This window comes from Cydia amplana, chromosome Z (genome assembly GCF_948474715.1).
Source record: "Cydia amplana chromosome Z, ilCydAmpl1.1, whole genome shotgun sequence".
NCBI lineage: Eukaryota > Metazoa > Arthropoda > Insecta > Lepidoptera > Tortricidae > Cydia > Cydia amplana.
In genome coordinates this window covers 13,362,893-13,381,279 of record NC_086096.1, presented here as the reverse complement: position 1 = coordinate 13,381,279, position 18,387 = coordinate 13,362,893, and the positions used below count along the sequence as shown (strand labels likewise).

General features: G+C 35.5%; 1 protein-coding gene across 1 annotated transcript; it reads right to left on the bottom strand.

The window, feature by feature from the left end:
- Positions 1-6,212: 6,212 nt before the first annotated feature.
- LOC134661182 (uncharacterized) lies at positions 6,213-17,204 on the bottom strand. The gene is made up of 3 exons (XM_063517147.1): positions 17,055-17,204; positions 13,445-13,750; positions 6,213-6,952 (listed from the first exon to the last, which is right to left on the bottom strand). The coding sequence occupies exons 2-3, from the start codon at positions 13,736-13,738 to the stop codon at positions 6,473-6,475; spliced, it is 774 nt and encodes a 257-aa protein (XP_063373217.1). The 5' UTR covers positions 13,739-13,750; positions 17,055-17,204; the 3' UTR covers positions 6,213-6,472.
- Positions 17,205-18,387: the final 1,183 nt, after the last annotated feature.

Sequence of the window (18,387 nt, the reverse complement as noted above, 5' to 3'; positions counted from 1 at the left end):
TATTTCTGTGCATGAAAATTAAATGAAACAATTGCTTTGTGAATACAAATGTTCTTTAAGCTAACTAGTCAATCTTAATGTGAATGATATTAAAAAAAATACTAATATTTGTCCGTCTGCATGTTGTTAATCAAACAATCTTATGCAGGTTTCCTCACGATGTTCTGATTCAATGCTAAACGGTACAACAATGGTAAATATAAATATATAACTAATTTGAAAAGTAAAGCTTTTAAAGTTGGGTGTGTTTCAAATATTTGTGGCTAAGCAAGAAGTAGTATATAATTATATGCGTTAGAAACTCTTACAGCTGCTTCCTAATGCAATAGCGTGGCTAAACAATAACGACGGCTGCCATCTGCCCGCTGGTGTTGATTGATATCTGCGATTCTATTCCGTGTTTTTATTTTCTTTAGTTTTTAAGCAGTGAAATGGACGCTAGCTTTATTTATTTTATCTATGATTTTCTCTGACTTACAAATGAAAACGGATCTATGAAATTCCTTACGTAGGTACATAATTAATGTAGACTGGTATTAGCAGTAGATACGCAATTATGACTCCAAGAGCTACGAGAAATAAATAAATATATTTTACGAATTAGTAGATACAGTCAGCATCAATAGTAGCGGACGAAACAGCGCGCCAAAAATACCTGACGTCCCCGATAACTTTGCAAAATAAAGAAAAAATTCTAATTCGAAATTACATATTTTACAGTCTTACTTATTTGTTCTATATACACTCATGGACAAATTTAGAGGACCGCAAAAAAAGAAATACAAATATTTAAATTACTTTAAGTGCTAGTAATTAAACCTTTTTTGGGTTCCTCTTGTCCACGAGTCTCGCATAATTTGCATATACAGATATCACTTTTTGTTAAGCTGTTACCTACGGAATAAGCTGCTACTTTTGACTGTAGGTACTACATTTGACACGGTTCTTAATAATATATCTCATAGAGTTTAGTTATTGCATTTCGAACATTGATTTCGAACCAATTTACATACGGTGCTATAAGATTAGACAAGATTGTTGATGAGTAGTGATCGGTAAAAAACAACGTTTTAATATCACGGCATCATTGTAGAGTTAAAGGAATCTGTAAAGTATAAGGCTAGGTTCACACGGCGCTAATTTTTCCCGTATACCGTATACGGGCTACTTTCAAAACCGTTCACACGTGCGGGAAAGCCTTCTAATAGCAGTGTAGTCTGTAATCAGTTTATGTATCTTCCTTCAGATATACCACCATAATTAAAAAATACAGCAAATTCAATTTTTTCATACAAAACTTGTTTTTGCTCTATTTCGTTTGTTTTATAACGGATCTATATAAACTAATTACAGATTATTGGGATTGATTATATGTTGAAAGTTTCATTACAATCCAACACGTAGTTTTAAAATGAGAACGAAGCTCCGTTTGTATAAGAAGGTGTAATTCGGCCGAGCTTGCGGCGGACTCTTAAGACAGTCTTCCTCTATCATTTAATAGTTTCGGATTTCCCCGTACTGTCCCATTAACAAAACCACTCGACATTAAATAAATAGGTACTTAAATCTAAATAAAAAATTACAAAATAAATTTCTAAATTCAAAATATTCATCTACATAATTGCTTCCGTTAACTGGATTAAAAATTACAGAGATTAATTTAAGATAACGCATAGTGTTGAATCAATAATAGTGTGGTGTAGTTTCGGCATTGTATTACCCTTGGCCTGCCACTGATTGATTTACCTATGTACCTATGTTGCGCTGTATTGACGAATAGTTTGGCTTCAATCATTGGGCGGTGTGACCTAATGCCGATGCCAATATACAGGATGGTCACCTTCGTAAAAAATAACCCTTGATGGCCGTATTTTTTTTACAACAAAGTTTTCTTATTCGTACTAACATTTATTGAGAATTCAGTCAACTGCTAATGAGAGGTGGATGGTTTTCGAATGTGAAAATGCTATGGTAGGAAGAGAAAATTATTTATTAAAAAAATAAACTAGTTTTCACCGAGGTATATGACAAAACCATTTTTTTGTGTGAAAACACTTACGAGTACCAAAGTGCATCGTAAGGTTTATTTTATAAGGTTTGCTTATTTACCATGTCATTTAGTTTATCTATCTATCTAATACCTTTAAACGAGCAATTCTTGTTTATTTATTTATTTATATATATATTTCGGGGATCTCGGAAACGGCTCTAACGATTTCGATGAAATGTGCTGTATGGGGGTTTTCGGGGGCGAAAAATCGATCTAGCTAGATCTTATCTCTGGGAAAACGCGCATTTTCGAGTTTTTAAATGTTTTCCGAGCGAAGCTCGGTCACCCAGATATTTAGTATTTAACTGAACATGTTACTTATTCGGAACAGTTATAGTTAGAAATTTTCAACCGCATTTCCATTTGGGGTTTGAATTTAAAAAAATCCTTTCTAACATTAAGCTCCAGTAAATTGGCAGAATATGAGTTTTGTAAAATAAGACTTATTAATTTATTTAGATTATTACAATACATTATTGTTTTTATAAACACAGCGCTATCGATAATTTAGGTGCACGCTTTACAAAATCACATTCAAAACAGCTCATATCTATTTATTTATGATATATATTGAGTATTTATTTATTTTATTTAGGTTATATTTATATATGTACGCTTTATTTTTATTTATTTGAGTATTTCTATTTATGTTTATGTATATTATTTGTAGCAATGTGTATTCAAAACTTGCATTTCATTAACTTTAGTGATTGTACACTATTGTTTTTGTTTGTCATTCATCGTTACTTCTGTTTTGTTTATTCGTTTCCTCAAAGGTTAACTAGAAGAGATCCCATACAGGGATAAGTTCGCCTTTGTTGTATTAAATTTACTCTGTGACTATGTTTCTCGTGTTTTTATTTCCATGTGCAATAAAGTATATACATACATACATACAGATCTATGACCAAGTTAATATCCCGAGAATGTTCGTTAAACCGCCTGTAGATATTTTTGCGCTCGTTTTGTGTTTCTAATTAGGTAGTCATTTGTCGGCCTTGCTCTGACCGCGCGGCGTTTTATCTTTATTTGGAGGATTTTTTCTTGGGATGTTATGACAATTATAAACTGTAATGAAGAGTCGAGAGAGTACCTAATTAAATTCAGCGCTACTTAGTTACATAAGCGTGTTTAATGCCAAGTAAAGGACGACAGACGAACCTAGGCGTCCGAAACGTCATTTTCTATGAAGGCCTTGGGTAGGCCCCGCCTGATTGGTGATCACGGGGTGCTTAAAACGAAGCGCCTTTGGGCCCGATTCGGATTTTGTAATAGATATCTATTAGACATCGCCAAGATACGATAACGATATGTTTAAGATATAACCTGTCAAATTTGACATTTCCGCGATTCTGGAGATACTTTTGAACGATTTCCACAAGATATTACTTAGAGATCTAATTCACATCTAATAGATATCTAACACGATCTATCGTAAAAGTGACATTGGTTGCCCGAATTGCGCTGCAAAAGAGAACTAGTTGAAATCTAAACTATAACGTATCTAGAATGGATCTAGTACGTGTCGTCTCTTGTGAATATCTTGAAGTTCGAATACGGCAGTTTAGCTCCGGCCCGGTCTAGCGTAAAGCGTAAGTCATCCCTTATGTACCCAATTGTACCTATAAAGTTGGTTATAGAGAGGAATGCTTGAAACACTACTACTCTAATGACATTATTACTAATCTAATCTAATGAATTCCCCGGGGGGGGGGGGGGGGTTTAAAATAAATGACAGGTAGTTCTGACGCATATCACCATCTAGCGGATGATACCGCTAATAGCAATAAAAAATTATAATGCGCGTCTGCGCAAAGTTCATTTTCTAACCAACATATATTAGCCAACTCTCGCGGAACTTGTTTCTCGCGAACTGAGACAGATGGCGTAAGTGTTATAAATTTATAAAGAAAGTATGTACCTATAGGTTTTGGCCTTTTGGGTAGTTAGTTGATTACATAGTTTTGATCGAGAATGACCAAATGTGATTAAGATAACTTGACAATAGAAATGCGTACAATATTGTGTACCTATGTACAGTCAGTAATACTATTCGCTTAGCACCTTTGCATACAAACTACACGCGGTACCCGTTTCTCTGCAGCTGACTACGTACGTAATTGAAATGCACACTTTTTTGATTATTGATTATAATTCTCTACATATGGACTATGAGCTCGCGCCGGAAATTGTCTTATGATAATGAGAGCAATAAAACCGCTCAAGTTATTTATTTTACTATCCTTATTACTGGATCCGGCGACTCTGACGGCTGTTTATCGGCGGAAGTCATAAAAACAGGCCAGAAAAACTTTTCTGTTGGAAAAAAGTACTGCCAAGTTGGCTCATTTATACATTCTGTCGCTTTTATTACAACAGATCAAACGCAGGCAAATACAGGACCTCAAGTGCTACCAATTTGAACCCCATGTACCCTATGTTCAGCGAAAATTAACACATTTACTGCCAATTTGGCAGTGCCAACGTTTTCGTAGCGCTACGCTCGTAGCTGATCCGAGCGTGTTCCCGCTTTGTAGAGCGACTACGAACAGAACTTGCCGACCGGTTCTCGGCACTCAATGTGTTAATGGTTTCTTCGTTTTTTTGTTATTCGTGAATTGCGAAAATCTACAATTTAATTATGTACCAAATTTGACTGGAACTATTTTGTTGGTTATCATTGTATGCAGCCAAAAGTCGATATTTTTTTTAAACCATTAAATTTCGCGGAATATACATAGGGGTCAAATTCGTAGGTACTTTTTATGGTTTTTTACCATCGGCCTTGATTTGATCCGCACTGAATGCGACAGTCAGTAGACTCTGGTCCTATATTTCATCATCTTGGGATTAGTTGTAGAGCGGATTCCCGTGAACACGTTAGGCTTCCATGAGCCGGGAGCATGATAGGAAGATGATGAATTAATATATTTAATATCATAACGTATTATTGCGTTAATGTTAGATATCACTTGGCACTATACTTAGTTTTTTGCAAACAACCATGACATGTCCTTTTATAACAATCTAATCTTGATATGCCTTTTAATTTGAAAACGCTTAACCTTTTGGACGCCAATGACCGATATATCCGCACCGTAGGTTCAACCCCAAAGACCGATTAATCGGTCACAGACCACAGAGCAACATAGACCTACGTGCATATGCATAAAGTTCAATTTCAGTTTTGACACTTCGGTGACGTGGCGTCAGCGTGACAGCTTTTGTGTTTGACACGGCGTCGAAAAGGTTAAAAATAGTAACGTAATACTATAGTGACGTTTTGAAATCAAAATAACGTCAATGATTATATACAGGTTGACCAGTAATCAATGGATAATCTGTATATGCTGTGTACTTATTTAATTGTTACTTATTTGCTGTGAATCTGTTTTTAACCGTGATTTTCAATAAAGAGACACGTCAAGTTGATTATTAATGTAATTTCTACCAACATAATATACATGTACGAGTATAAGTAGGTATAGTAAACTAACAACCCAGTTTAGTAGCTGTCTAAATCGTATTTTCCGGGGCTAACTCTCCGTCCATAGGCTATAGGATAGCTTCGTTTTCAAATGGTTTCATTTGGTTCGTTGTGTGCAATTAAGGAAACTATTTTCCATCACAACAGCTCTTAAAGGCTGCCTTTATTCTTCAAAAACGAATGAGAAAGTTGCATTTTATCCATGTGGCATTGTAATATTATGCAAGTTTTGAGTAGTTTCCCCATGTTGGCTGGTAGAATTAACTTTTAAGTGATGATTTTATTTATTTATTTATTTATTTTAATTTGAATGATAAATATTTAATTGCATTCATTTGTTTGACCCTCGTGTCTTGAAAACCTCGCAACGCTCAAGATTCCACTTTTCGGACCACTCACTACGCTCATGGTTTAATTTTGGAATCTTTTGCTTGCTCGTGTACCTATCAATATCACCACGAGGGGTTAAACAACAAATGTGTCCTCTTGTAAAACCAATAAATAACTATTTATAACTAAAGAATATCATCACCTTCCTCGCGTTGTCCCGCCATTTTGCCACGGCTCATGGGAGCCTGGGGTCCGCTTGGCAACTAATCCCAGGAATTGGCGAAGAATATATAGGTAGTTAAGTACATAGAACACACATACACATAATAATAAAATGGAGCCCACTCACAACAATGAATAAGTATTTATTTACTTAAAAACAATAAATAAACAGGGAAATACGTAGCGCCTTAATCTTCTTTCCAACGAGTATAAAATTAACATCAACTCACCATTGTACCAAAAGAAAATGCAGGAGTGTACTTCCTAGCAACCTCCTCTACCTCAAACAATAAAATATAGTGTTAACATACTCGACATAAATCTAAACTTTAAGTTTTAGAAAATAAGTAAGTTGTTACAGATAGTCGATTTGTTGGGAGCGTTTAGAAAGTGACTTGTTTCTTTTCCCTCTGTTCCCTGATGGTTATCTTGGTGGAGGCTGCGGCGGAGTCGGCGATGTCGGAGTCGGCCACGAGGGCGCGCAGGCGCGCTGCACGCTTCTCACGCGCCGCGCCGCGCTCTGACAGCTCTGACATCTCATCTTCCAAGTCTGAGAGGCGCGCGCGGCTCGCTTTCGCGCGCTGTGCTGCGGCACTCTCGTCGTCCTTCAAAGCTGTCCACTTTGTCAGTGAGTTCTCCTCGTTCAATCTGCGGGCGATGCGTTTTTCTGTGCGTTCCTCATTATCTTGCAGGGCACGCCTCGCTCCACTAACCTCGGAGTGGCCGATGCCAACTGTCTCCAAAATTTTATCAGAGATCCTCATGCGATTTTCCAGATTTGATACTGAGTTTTCGAAGTCGATATCCTCAGCGAAGCGAGACTGTTTCTTTCCGGCGCGGATTCGCTTAAGTGATTCTGTGATCTGAAATTAAATAAATAAACTTATGTTAATTTTACTGGTTACCTATGTAGAACCGACCGATTATCTTATATCTTATCTTATACCTTTAAACGAGCAATTCTTGTATATTTATTTATTTATATTCGGAAACAGCTCTAACGATTTCGATGAAATTTGCTATATGGGGATTTTCGGGGGCGAAAAGTCGATCTAGCTAGGTCTTATATCTCTGGGAAAACGCGGATTTATGAGTTATTTATGTCACAAGTATTAAGGTAGGGCTAAGATGGCCGGCTCATTATCATTTGTCACCATGGCTGTCACATTCTAACAAATATGTTAGTGCGAAAGTGACGCATAGCATGACAGGTGATAAAAATGCGACCATGATAGCTGGTCTGGTGTATATAATCTTATTTATAGTTGCTTAACGTAAAACTGTATACAATAAAATAGTTTCGGAACATAATCGCACCAACTTTGTTTACAGTAGTTCCAGAAATAGATTTTCAGCATCAAGGTTTATGGCTGATATACTCGACTCGAATATAGAAACTCGATTCTAGGCGATACATCTCTAATTAAGACTTAAGGTGCAGTAGGTTCAGAAAACGGATAAAAAAAAGTCGTAAAGTGTCATTCTATGGAACTTGCTAACTATGTACAAACAGAAAGTCACTAGTAAATTGACATTCAGAGGCAATTTTAATATGGCGGTTTGTTTACATAGTTAGCAGATTCCATAGAATGACATTTTAGTCGTATTTTCAACAATGGATGCGGAACGTGAGCTCCTTGTAAATATATACAAGAATAATTGTCGCCCATGCAACTCATGCAAGATATTTAGGAAGTAATGCGAGCCGCGTTCAATCCATTCTATGTGAGAATGCATAAAGTTATACAAGTAAAGGGAGAGTGATTTGAGCTTATGAACTTGTTTTGTAAATTATAGAGTATAAGTAGTTATTTAAAATAAAAACATAATTTTTTTTGGAAATTTTATGGCTATTTGAAACTAGGATACTTAATTCGCTCAACTCTGTAAAGTTGTGTACATTATATATATTACATACATGTAATTCGATTTATAAACTCCTTCTTTTCGTCGAACTGTCGGGTAAATAACAATCATATAAGAATCACGTATGTACTCTTAATTTTATTTTTATTATTTGAAAATCATATTGTGCGTAACTAAATATCAACCGACTAATTTATTACAGCGCGTCATTGATATAGTATAAAGAACTGGATACCCAATCAGCCGCCAAAAATGGCCCCACAAAAGTGATGTCAAAACAGATCATGCATTACTTTTTCGTTTAGTCTTGTTTGAAACGCTCAAATGTGAAGTTGTCAACAATTACGAAATGTGCCGTTAAAATATGTAAAAATAACAATGATAAAACAAGGAAAAAGGATGGAATGTATTTCTTTCGGTTAGTTCTTTGGATAGCATTACATAATTTATGTAATCTGGTGGTAATTTTATGGTTTTGAATAAATTAATTTGTTAGTACCAAAGAAGGGATGTTAAGGAACAAAAATCTAATGAGTCGATGTGAGGTCAATATTTTTTTATATTTTTATATGGAATTCATAAGAAATAATATTATGTTTAAATTCAAGATTTCCAAGAAAACCTATGCGACGTGCAAAGTGGACTGCTATTTAATTATAGCAAGAGATAGGAGTGATGCAGTTTTAAACAAGAAAAAACGGCACTTGTGTGTTCGGCCCATTTCCCTGTTTCCGACATATACACCACCAATAAGGGCTTATATCGACTAACTGTAAATGCTAAACCTGTCGGAACACAGTGACAACCACAGGATTTTTTTTATAAAGTATAGGTAGACTTTATTAAAAAAATCCAATCAGTATCTAAATGTCCCCGTGCACCCGCGCTATGAGTAAATGTAGATCTTAAATACACAGTTATTTAATAAGTAGAATTTATTTCAAGGAAATTAGTATTTAAAGACGTATACTTACGAATTAAAAATTTAATTTGTTTGAATTTGAACCACGAATTAATTTTATTTGAGCTCCCGATTAAATTAAATTTGTTTTATTTATTACTTCAATTGGTTTTCCTGTACAGTAATATTATCATGCCGCGATCAGAAAGGGATTAGAAATAACAGATTTCCATACACTTACGTCAAAATCAATATGGATTGACAGCTATCTCAATCCCTTTCTAATCGCGATTCAGTAATACATATTAAAGTGTACCAAAGTGACTCCATTCGTTCATTATTCTCGTTTGACGTTGTTTGACGTAAATACGTTACGTTTAGTGCCATCGGACTAAATTTTTTAACAGTGGTACTTATGTTTGCAAATTTGACACTTAATGCTTACGACATTAAGCTCTTTTCTGTACGAAACATTTATCTTGACTCAAAATTTACGTAAGCGTTTTTATCATCAATGCAAATGGTGCGAAACGTCATTGGGATCCACATTTCTTGACGTTTTTGTTCTGCTTTGTGTGTCTATTTCTTTTATATTAAGTCAGTGCAGCGCGTGAGAAAATTGGCAACTAGAGAATAAGTAGGTACCTACTCGTAAATTCTAAAAAAACATCAATAAACACATTTTTTATAAGGGAACCTTCGATTTGATTTGATTAAGTATCATTATTTGCTGTCGAAGCGGCAATAGATAATCAGACATTTACTAAATTTTAACTGTCTATAACGATTCTTGAGGGACAATCCGCTGACAGACAGGAACGGACGGGATACGGAATGGATATTTTATAAATACAATACAGTATTTAAAACCTGTTAGTTGGCTATGTGCTCCACTAGTAGAGTGCGTAAAGGGATTTATAGGGATTAACCTCAATCCGGATCCATACTATTGGAACATTTTTAGGTTTCCACGAACAGTAAGTATGTGAAGGTATACCTGTATCTGATCATGGGGCTGTAAATTGAAGGGTTAATTGGCTTTTTTTTATTGCTTAAAAGCACCATTGTTAATAATATTATCTCACTCTTCTTATCTACGCAGGATTAAAGTCGAGGGTTTTTATTCGCTCACGAATGGGAGTTTCCTGTATGGCGAAAAAAAATCTGGGAGAAGCAAAGTTGACGAGAAATGATTTTTGAACCATGTTTACTACATATATTTTATGAACTGTAATTATGAGTACATAGATACTCGTATACTCACAAATAATACTAATGCATTAATGCTGTATACTCGTTATTAACAAGGAAAAATGCTTCACACCCGGTTATAACGCAAATAGTACCTACGCAATGAAAAGAGAATTGATCGTTATTTATTTACAACGGAATTGAGTTATTTGTAAGAAAACATGATGAATCTATATTAAAGTCTTCGTAATTCCTTGGCAAGATTGCCAAAACGTCCAGTCGTTCTTATTTGGTTGTTCAACCAGTCGCATGTACTTCAAGCTCCGTAGGGATTCACAGCTTTTAATTAGAAACAACTGACGCAGCTTCAACGTAACAACTACGTATTTTGGCATAACACATGGAAAATTGAATTCGTGCCAACGATGAGCTGATACTAAAAAATAAACAAACACACGGTAAATAATAACATTTTATACCTGAGATGTAATTTATTATATATAGTAGGTACCCAATAATGTAACTGGTTTACATTTACGCTTAAAGATTCTTTATTCTCATAAGAATTTTGTTATCTAAACATAAATGATCGCCATGTTCCTGCGTAATTATGTACCTACTGTTCACCAATCAAATTAATTACTTAAGATTATTCAAAATGACAATTATTCTACCTCACCCGCACTTAATAAAGCGCGCGAGATGCATTGCGAGTTGTGTCAATGTCGTATTATAACAAATATCTGGGAGACCGAGCTGAAAAGGGAAACATAAAAATCCAAAAATGCGACTTTCCCCAGAGATACGACCTAGCTTGATCAATTTTTCACCCCCGAAAACCGCCATATAGCAAAATTCATCAAAACGTTAGAGCCGTTTTCGAGATCCCCGAAATATATAAATATATATGAATATAATATATTCAAGAATTGCTCGTTTAAAGGTATAAGATTGAGACAAGGATTTATCAAACCTTTAACTAGGTAAGTGTGAAATCTGAATACCGCTGCTTGTTTTAAAATAAAGTAAAACATGAAATTATAAAAATATAATTAATTAATTAATAGATCTACTCATGCTAAAATTAAAATTCCAAATCTCGATGACTACAAGCAAATGCTTGTAGTCATCGAGATGCAGTATTTGTACTGCACAATTGGCCAGGAATGACTAGTGACCTACTCACAGGTGTCGTACTAAAAATAAACCCACGTGTGCGGAGCCAAACTATAATACATAGCGATTAGTGGATACCCTAATTTTAGCTGGATTGACATATTATTAGATAGGTATGGAATTGGTAAATAGCGAGTCTGTATTTAATATTTTCGGCTATCAATCTACCAAATTACAGGTGAATTAAGTCGCGGTCGTAACTAATGTTACCTATCCGATCTACATCCAGTATTTGAAATAGGTAAGTTTGTTTGTCAAAAACTTCATTTTGTCACCGACTGTACAATTCTTTCATCAGTCAATTACTCTCATTTAGACGACCCTAACAAACTCAGACTCTATGAGTTTGAGTTGTATTATGACTGTATGACAATGATATATTATCCTAGTTCATATTGCCATCGGCCTGGAGTCCAGACTCTGGACCATCATCATCTAATAAAATCCATATCATTATCATATTGCAAAAGCAGCGTGAGTGTGACTCGTTCCTACGTATATATAGGTTGCCTAAAACCTAGTTTTATACGGATGGCGGGGGTGAATAGGGACAACTTGTCTGGGTAGTTTTTAAGAAATTGCCAGGTGTATTCTATTCACCTCCGCCATCCCTATTGACATCGGTTGACGGTATTGCCCTAAAGCTTAGCACAAACTCATGCTGCTTTGGTTAAAATGTGTATATATCTAGCAAAGAACATTATTAACAAACGATTCCGTTCCAGTAATTAATAAATACCTACCTACTTATTTTGAAAAGCGTTTCCGGATTTAATTAATGTCATTGTTTCTCTATTTTTGCTTTGTTTTCTTTTTTATTAATGTTGATTGTTGGCAGTTTATAAATAACACTACAACATTCAAGTTCAGGTGATTTTTAGAAGAGCTGGTGCGAATGGATTAATATAAGTAGTGTCACTGTGTGAGTGATGTTCCTATGTAGGGGTTTCCTATTATTTTGTAAACAATTTAATACTTTTTAGTTACCGTCAACTTTCTCAACTATATATTTTACCTGCTTAAGAGGAAAGGGGACGGCCGCTTCTCCATACAAACGTAGTCCCCATTTTCCTCTCTGGATATTGACATTATGGAAAATAATGTAATTATACACAGAGGAAAATAAGCACTACGTTTGTATGAAAAGGCGATTTCCCCTCCACTTTCGTCATAATCCTTATAAAAGTAATTTATCTTTCTCTCTTGATTACCGTCAACTTCCTCAGCATTGCCTAGTAATCTAAAAAAAAACGTTGATTCTTTACAAAAAAGCTGTCTACCTATGTCTAATTACTAATACTCGTAATGGGATAATCGCGACCATTGTAATATGTAGGTACCTATTACTTCTCTTTTTTACGTTCGTATAAATATTTGGTTTTAAATTATATATAAATGATAAAGAAAACGGAAGAAGACTCAAATCGTGCGTTAATCCAGGGGAAAAAAGAAGAGTACGCTGAGTACGGTTTATAAGGATTATGAAACGTGCTCGACAGCGTGAAAACGCCAGTCAAGAGATTTTTTTAGATTAAATTAATGTGACGAGTCTAAAGCCTGGTCGGAAACACTGGATATTTGCACTAGTATTGTTAACGGTATTAATGTGATTTAAAGTGCATCAGATTGTATTTAGGTACTTAGTCATCATTTAAGTATATCATGTTTATATCTTTTTGATGATACTATGATCTTATCATCGCTTAATGTTCCAATGATGCTACTTTAGCTTTGGAAAAAATATTATAATCGTTGTCTAAGATGTACACTTTTACAACATTACTAAATCTTAAAAGTTTATAAATTACTAGCGACACGCTCCGGCTTCGCACGGGTTAACAAATTATACATAAACCTTCCTCTTAAATCACTCTATCTATTTAAATCGCATCAAAATCCGTTGCGTAGTTGCATACATACAGACAGACAGCGGGAAGCGGCTTTGTTTTATACTATGTAGCAGGGATCGGATACCGGTATTTTTTGTATGGGAACGGAAACGGTATTTTTTCGTTCTTTGCTAATTACTTCATTTCTAATTGGGCAATCGAATAATACGAAGTCGTTACCTAAACACACAACTGAGTCCTACATTTCGAGTATAAAATAATTCTAAAAATATGGTTATTTCTAAGTTTTTGCAAAAAACCGGTTCCGATCCCTGCTATGTAGTGAATCGCTTTGATTAATAAAAGTATGTAGATATATGTGCATAGCTTACGTCGTCAGTCAGGTCATCTTCTTCGAGAGCCGAAGAGAGCGGCCTGCCACGCATGGCGCGCGCGCCCCTCGAGTCGAACAGCTCGTCCCTCGCCATCTCCGCGTCCACGCCGTCCAGCGCGCTCTTGATGCGGGACTCGACGCCCGCGCGGAAGCGGTCGCGGTCGGCGTGGTCGGCCGCGCCGGGCGCGGTCTTGTGGTCCAGCCGGTCCAGCACTGGCCGATAGTAGCTCTCGCCCTTGTCGTAGTTGCAGTCGTAGACGCGAGTGCGCCGGGTTCGACCTAGTCGGCTCATGGTGATGGCGATCTTTATTAACAAAATAACCTTGATTTAATTTCTAAGGTATACTAGAATTGCACACAAATATTCAACACCTAATGCCGATTGATTGAATGTTGATTGATTGATGTTGGTTGGATTGCAATACTTGGAGTCAGTTAATCCAGCCGCCAGCTGTAGTATTAACTGTACTGTATGGGTTCAAAAAGTTGCAGCATTACATTACCTACCTAAAGTGTCATTCTATGGAACTTGCTATGTAAACAAAAGTCACTAGTAAATTGACATTCGGAGACAATTTTAATATGGCGGTTTGTTTACATAGTTAGCATGTTCCATAGAATGACACTGTACGGTTTTTCTGAACAAACAAAAGGGCACCTGAACGCAATATCGAGGGACATTACAACGCGAATATCTATTTACTCTGTGAAGTGGTCGACGTGGACGAATAAAGTGCCCTGGTTGACGACAAATGAAACATGTTGTTGATGTTACTATCGTGAACAGCGACCTCTATAATTAGCACAACCTGTTTCTTTTACCTCAGTTGTATTGGAATAAAGTAATCCGGTGAATACGATAAGAAAGAAAGAATAAGTTTTGGCAAGAATTTCATTTTTGGTACAAGCTTTTATCGCTCACTGTACTTTTCTTACGACAGACAACTAATACTCACCGAGACAATTCTAAAAACCCCTAACACAATTAGGTTGCGTTGTTTCATCACAGAGTTCCTATGGCCACCTCCTGTCTCCATCATCAGATCAGTTCGACAGTACCATATTATTGTATTGTCATCAGAACTTAGATACAGCTGCCAATTTTCATGACTCTACGATCCTTGGAAGATGGTTAAATTAGTTACCTTAGATTCCATTACATAGTTAATTACATACAGGTCGACCTAATAAAAGCTTGTTAACCTTTTCAACGCCAAGAGCCACTAAAGTGGTCGAGTGCTGTCGTGCCCTCATGGGCAACCACTAAAAAGGCTATGACGGACGCTGTCAAAGCAGTTTTCCTGCTGACAGATAAGGTTTATTTTCGCTCTTCATATTGCAACCATTTGGCGTATAAGCCACATTTTAGCATGGGACGAAAAGCGTTGAAAAGGTTAATAAGCATATAAAATACCGTCTTTATTCAGTATGCAAAAAACTATAGAGCAAAAAGATATATATAACGTAATGAAGTAGGTTAAAAATAAAAGACATATTATGGGAGCACCTCTAGTGATGCGCTGCAATTTAATAAAATATTGTGTGAAAAAATCCAATAATATGTATTATATATACTAAATATTATAACGGGCATTGTCACTTAATGTATAAACTACCACTATATTCACGTTTATGTATTTATGAGTATTTTAATAAAAGTTATTTTTTTACATAAATAGGTAAAGTCTACTAAACCTACTCAAAACAATTTCCTGTGTTTTAAGTAAGGACTCAATGTATTTGTACAAGCAGTGAGTTTAAAAATGAAATAAACTTCGGTTTATTTCTATACCTAACTTTCAAATCGCGTTAGGTATAGATATTACCCTCCTTTGCGATGTCAGGGTAAAATAATTAACTCGAGTACGTACTCGTATGCATGTTTATTAGTATCATGAGATATTTAAGAGAAGAAATTTTTATATTTCACTGATACCTGTAAAATTTCTACAGTTTTGTGTGTTAAAATTTGAATTTCCTATTCGTCTTTTATATTTTGATGTACTTATTTAATGAAATATACTGCAATTGGTTTCAACATAATTAAGAAATAAAAGCTATGTTTTTGTTTTCATCATTCATGGGCAGTGTGGCGCCATTTCTTTTAAAACAGACTGAAATTAATGAAACTTCCAACTTAAACAGCTCTTCTCGTTTATGTAAAATGTTGCAGTTACTTAATTTACAGGTTTTACGGTTTACCTACGTCTCATTATTGGTGCCATGTCCATTAAAAGGATGTTCAATATAATTCGTTTTTATTTAGACCAAAAAACGAAAGGCACGTATAGATTTTCGATGAAGCATGCACTTTCGCATTGTTTTTAAAGTCGAGCCAATTAATAAAACGTAACAAATATATGTAAATCACTATTACTTTCTCTCCTGAAAAAATATTAAAATGCTGTTTTATGGAATGAAATGAAAAAAAGAAATATCTTTCGTGTGTTTGATGATTTGATACAATGTTTATAAATCTATTTAGCTAAATAAATAAAACTACCCATGGGCAATGATAGAAAGGTACTGCCCATTCATTGATAAGGCCGATTCCAACTTAATGACGGTTTAATCTCGCTTTGAAATCCCAACGCATAACACTCCTCATTAATAAATAACAAATTACATACTTAAATTCGAAGGCTGTTCTTGTTGTTTGGCGTCCTCGGTGTTTCGCAGATGGCATCGATGGATGGTATTTTGTTATTTTTTTAGCCAGCCAGCAAACTGGCTATACGTAGGTATCTACATGTAGCGCAATTTGCAATGTTTCATTGCTGACATTGATCATCAAAACCATTCAAAACAATCAAATGGTTGTTAGTAAGCCATTTAGTTACATACGCATACGCATGTCCTGCGTACAATGTACAATAAGTTAATCTTCAAATAACAGATTGAATAAGAGCATCAAAGGCATCTGTTCAGTAGCACGCGTTTGTTACGAGGATTATTGACTTGACGTAATTTTACACAATTAACTCATGATAAACCAACTCTTGGCACGAACCCGCCGGAAAGTCATTGAAAATATTCGGCGTCAATGAATATTTTTTTAAGCTAACCAGTATTTACTACAAGTGCGGACTGAACTACAGGCCTGCGTCAACAATGTACCTATTTATGAAATTATAATTAGAGTTAAATTATCTAATAACGATTCGTATTCGGAATAATTCGATCGATCATTCTCGGTGACGAATGATCTACTTTAACCGGCGGTACGAACAGTGGAACATTTTGAAAATAGATTTCGCAAACATTTGATACGGGTATATTTTTAGTAACGAAAACCCGGTTTTTGTCTGTCCGACACGAGGTATTGTAATGTGCACTCACTGAATGTTGAACAGCGCAGTTAAAAATAACTCAAATTTGAAGCACATATGTTGAATAAACTGACGACTGTGGTTTAAGAAATGTGATTGTTCTTAAGGTTTACGTAAACACAACAGAGCACTATAATAAGAACAAAATAATCAAAAAATCGCTATGCATTGAAACGTCTGTTGGTAAACTGTCATGAGCGCTTTCGCCAAACAAATCATGGACTAATCGAATACGAAGATACATATGATAATAAAAATAATAGGAAAAGGAGAACTGACCTGGAACGTGTTAAGACGACGAGACGGCGGACGGGACTGGGCCGCTGACGACGGTTTAGGCGCGTGCGAGGTGTGGGTGTGACTATGTTTAACTGTGAGCCATGCTAAAATATACGTGATGACTTTTGCTTACAATGATTTCCTAGCCGGAAAAGAAAAGAAAACTAAACTCGAGCGAGGATTTTGTGGAGCAAATATATTGTGTCAATTAGATGTGCAAATATTGATGACATAGTTATCGGTATTGCATTTTACGCGTTGGGTATGTTTTATTTTAGTAAAATGTAAATAAATCTACAACTTTTGGAAGGAATGGAAACATCGTAAACATTTCACTTTACAAGCAACACAAAACTACCTAGGCACATAATAATAGTTTTAGAAGGTCAAATATCCTTTACATAATACTATTTAGTCCTGTATACAAGTTAAAAAGAATCTGTATACCTGGACGGTATCCAGATAGATACCGTAAATGTTGGAGGCAGAAACATACGACTACCTATATATTTAGATAAAACTTGCACATTATTCATAGTTTTCAATAATGTTTTGCTATTAGCGTTAAAATTTCGCGGTTACTTTGATGTCCCAATTCTTTGTTAGCCAGCAGACACAGGTTAAGAGAGATTTTACAACGTGCTAACTGTTAACAAAAAGTTTATTTATAAACTGAATTTAGGAAAAGGAGTTAATTAAATTTGATTATCACACTATGATTTAATAAAATTTTCTTGCATTACTTACCTATTTTTTTTTTCATAAGCTGGTCATGATCACGAGATTCTTTTGAATTTTCGCACCACTCTAAAAAATAAAATTAAAAAGCTTCTAAATAATTAGTATCGATTGTTTCTTAGTCTGTCTAGACTGAAACATGAAATGTTCTTTATATGGCTAACAGTATGGCTAATAAGTACATACTTGTATAATGATACCTGTCTATCGTATCGAATCGTAAAATGAGAATTAAGTACTTCATAACAAAACTTTGTATTCCAACACAATAGTTTTCTATATGTCGGGCTGCCAAGCCCTGGCCTGCCGCGCTCTTGAGCAATAGTTTGTTTCTCACGCAAGTCCTAACATTCATTTGGCTATAATTTACGCACAGAGGCCCCATCCTTTGGGAACTGCGAGCCCGCCTCAAAACATAGTTGGGAAACTGTAAATTATTCGGCTGTCGAGGGATCCCAAGAATAACAGAAGAACAGGTAGCGTGCGCGTAATCGATTGTTTCTTATAGACTCCATATAACGGATGACAATACACAGTGCCGAATCTAAGCCACTTTAGTAAAATACAACCTGATCTAATGGAAGCCACACTAACG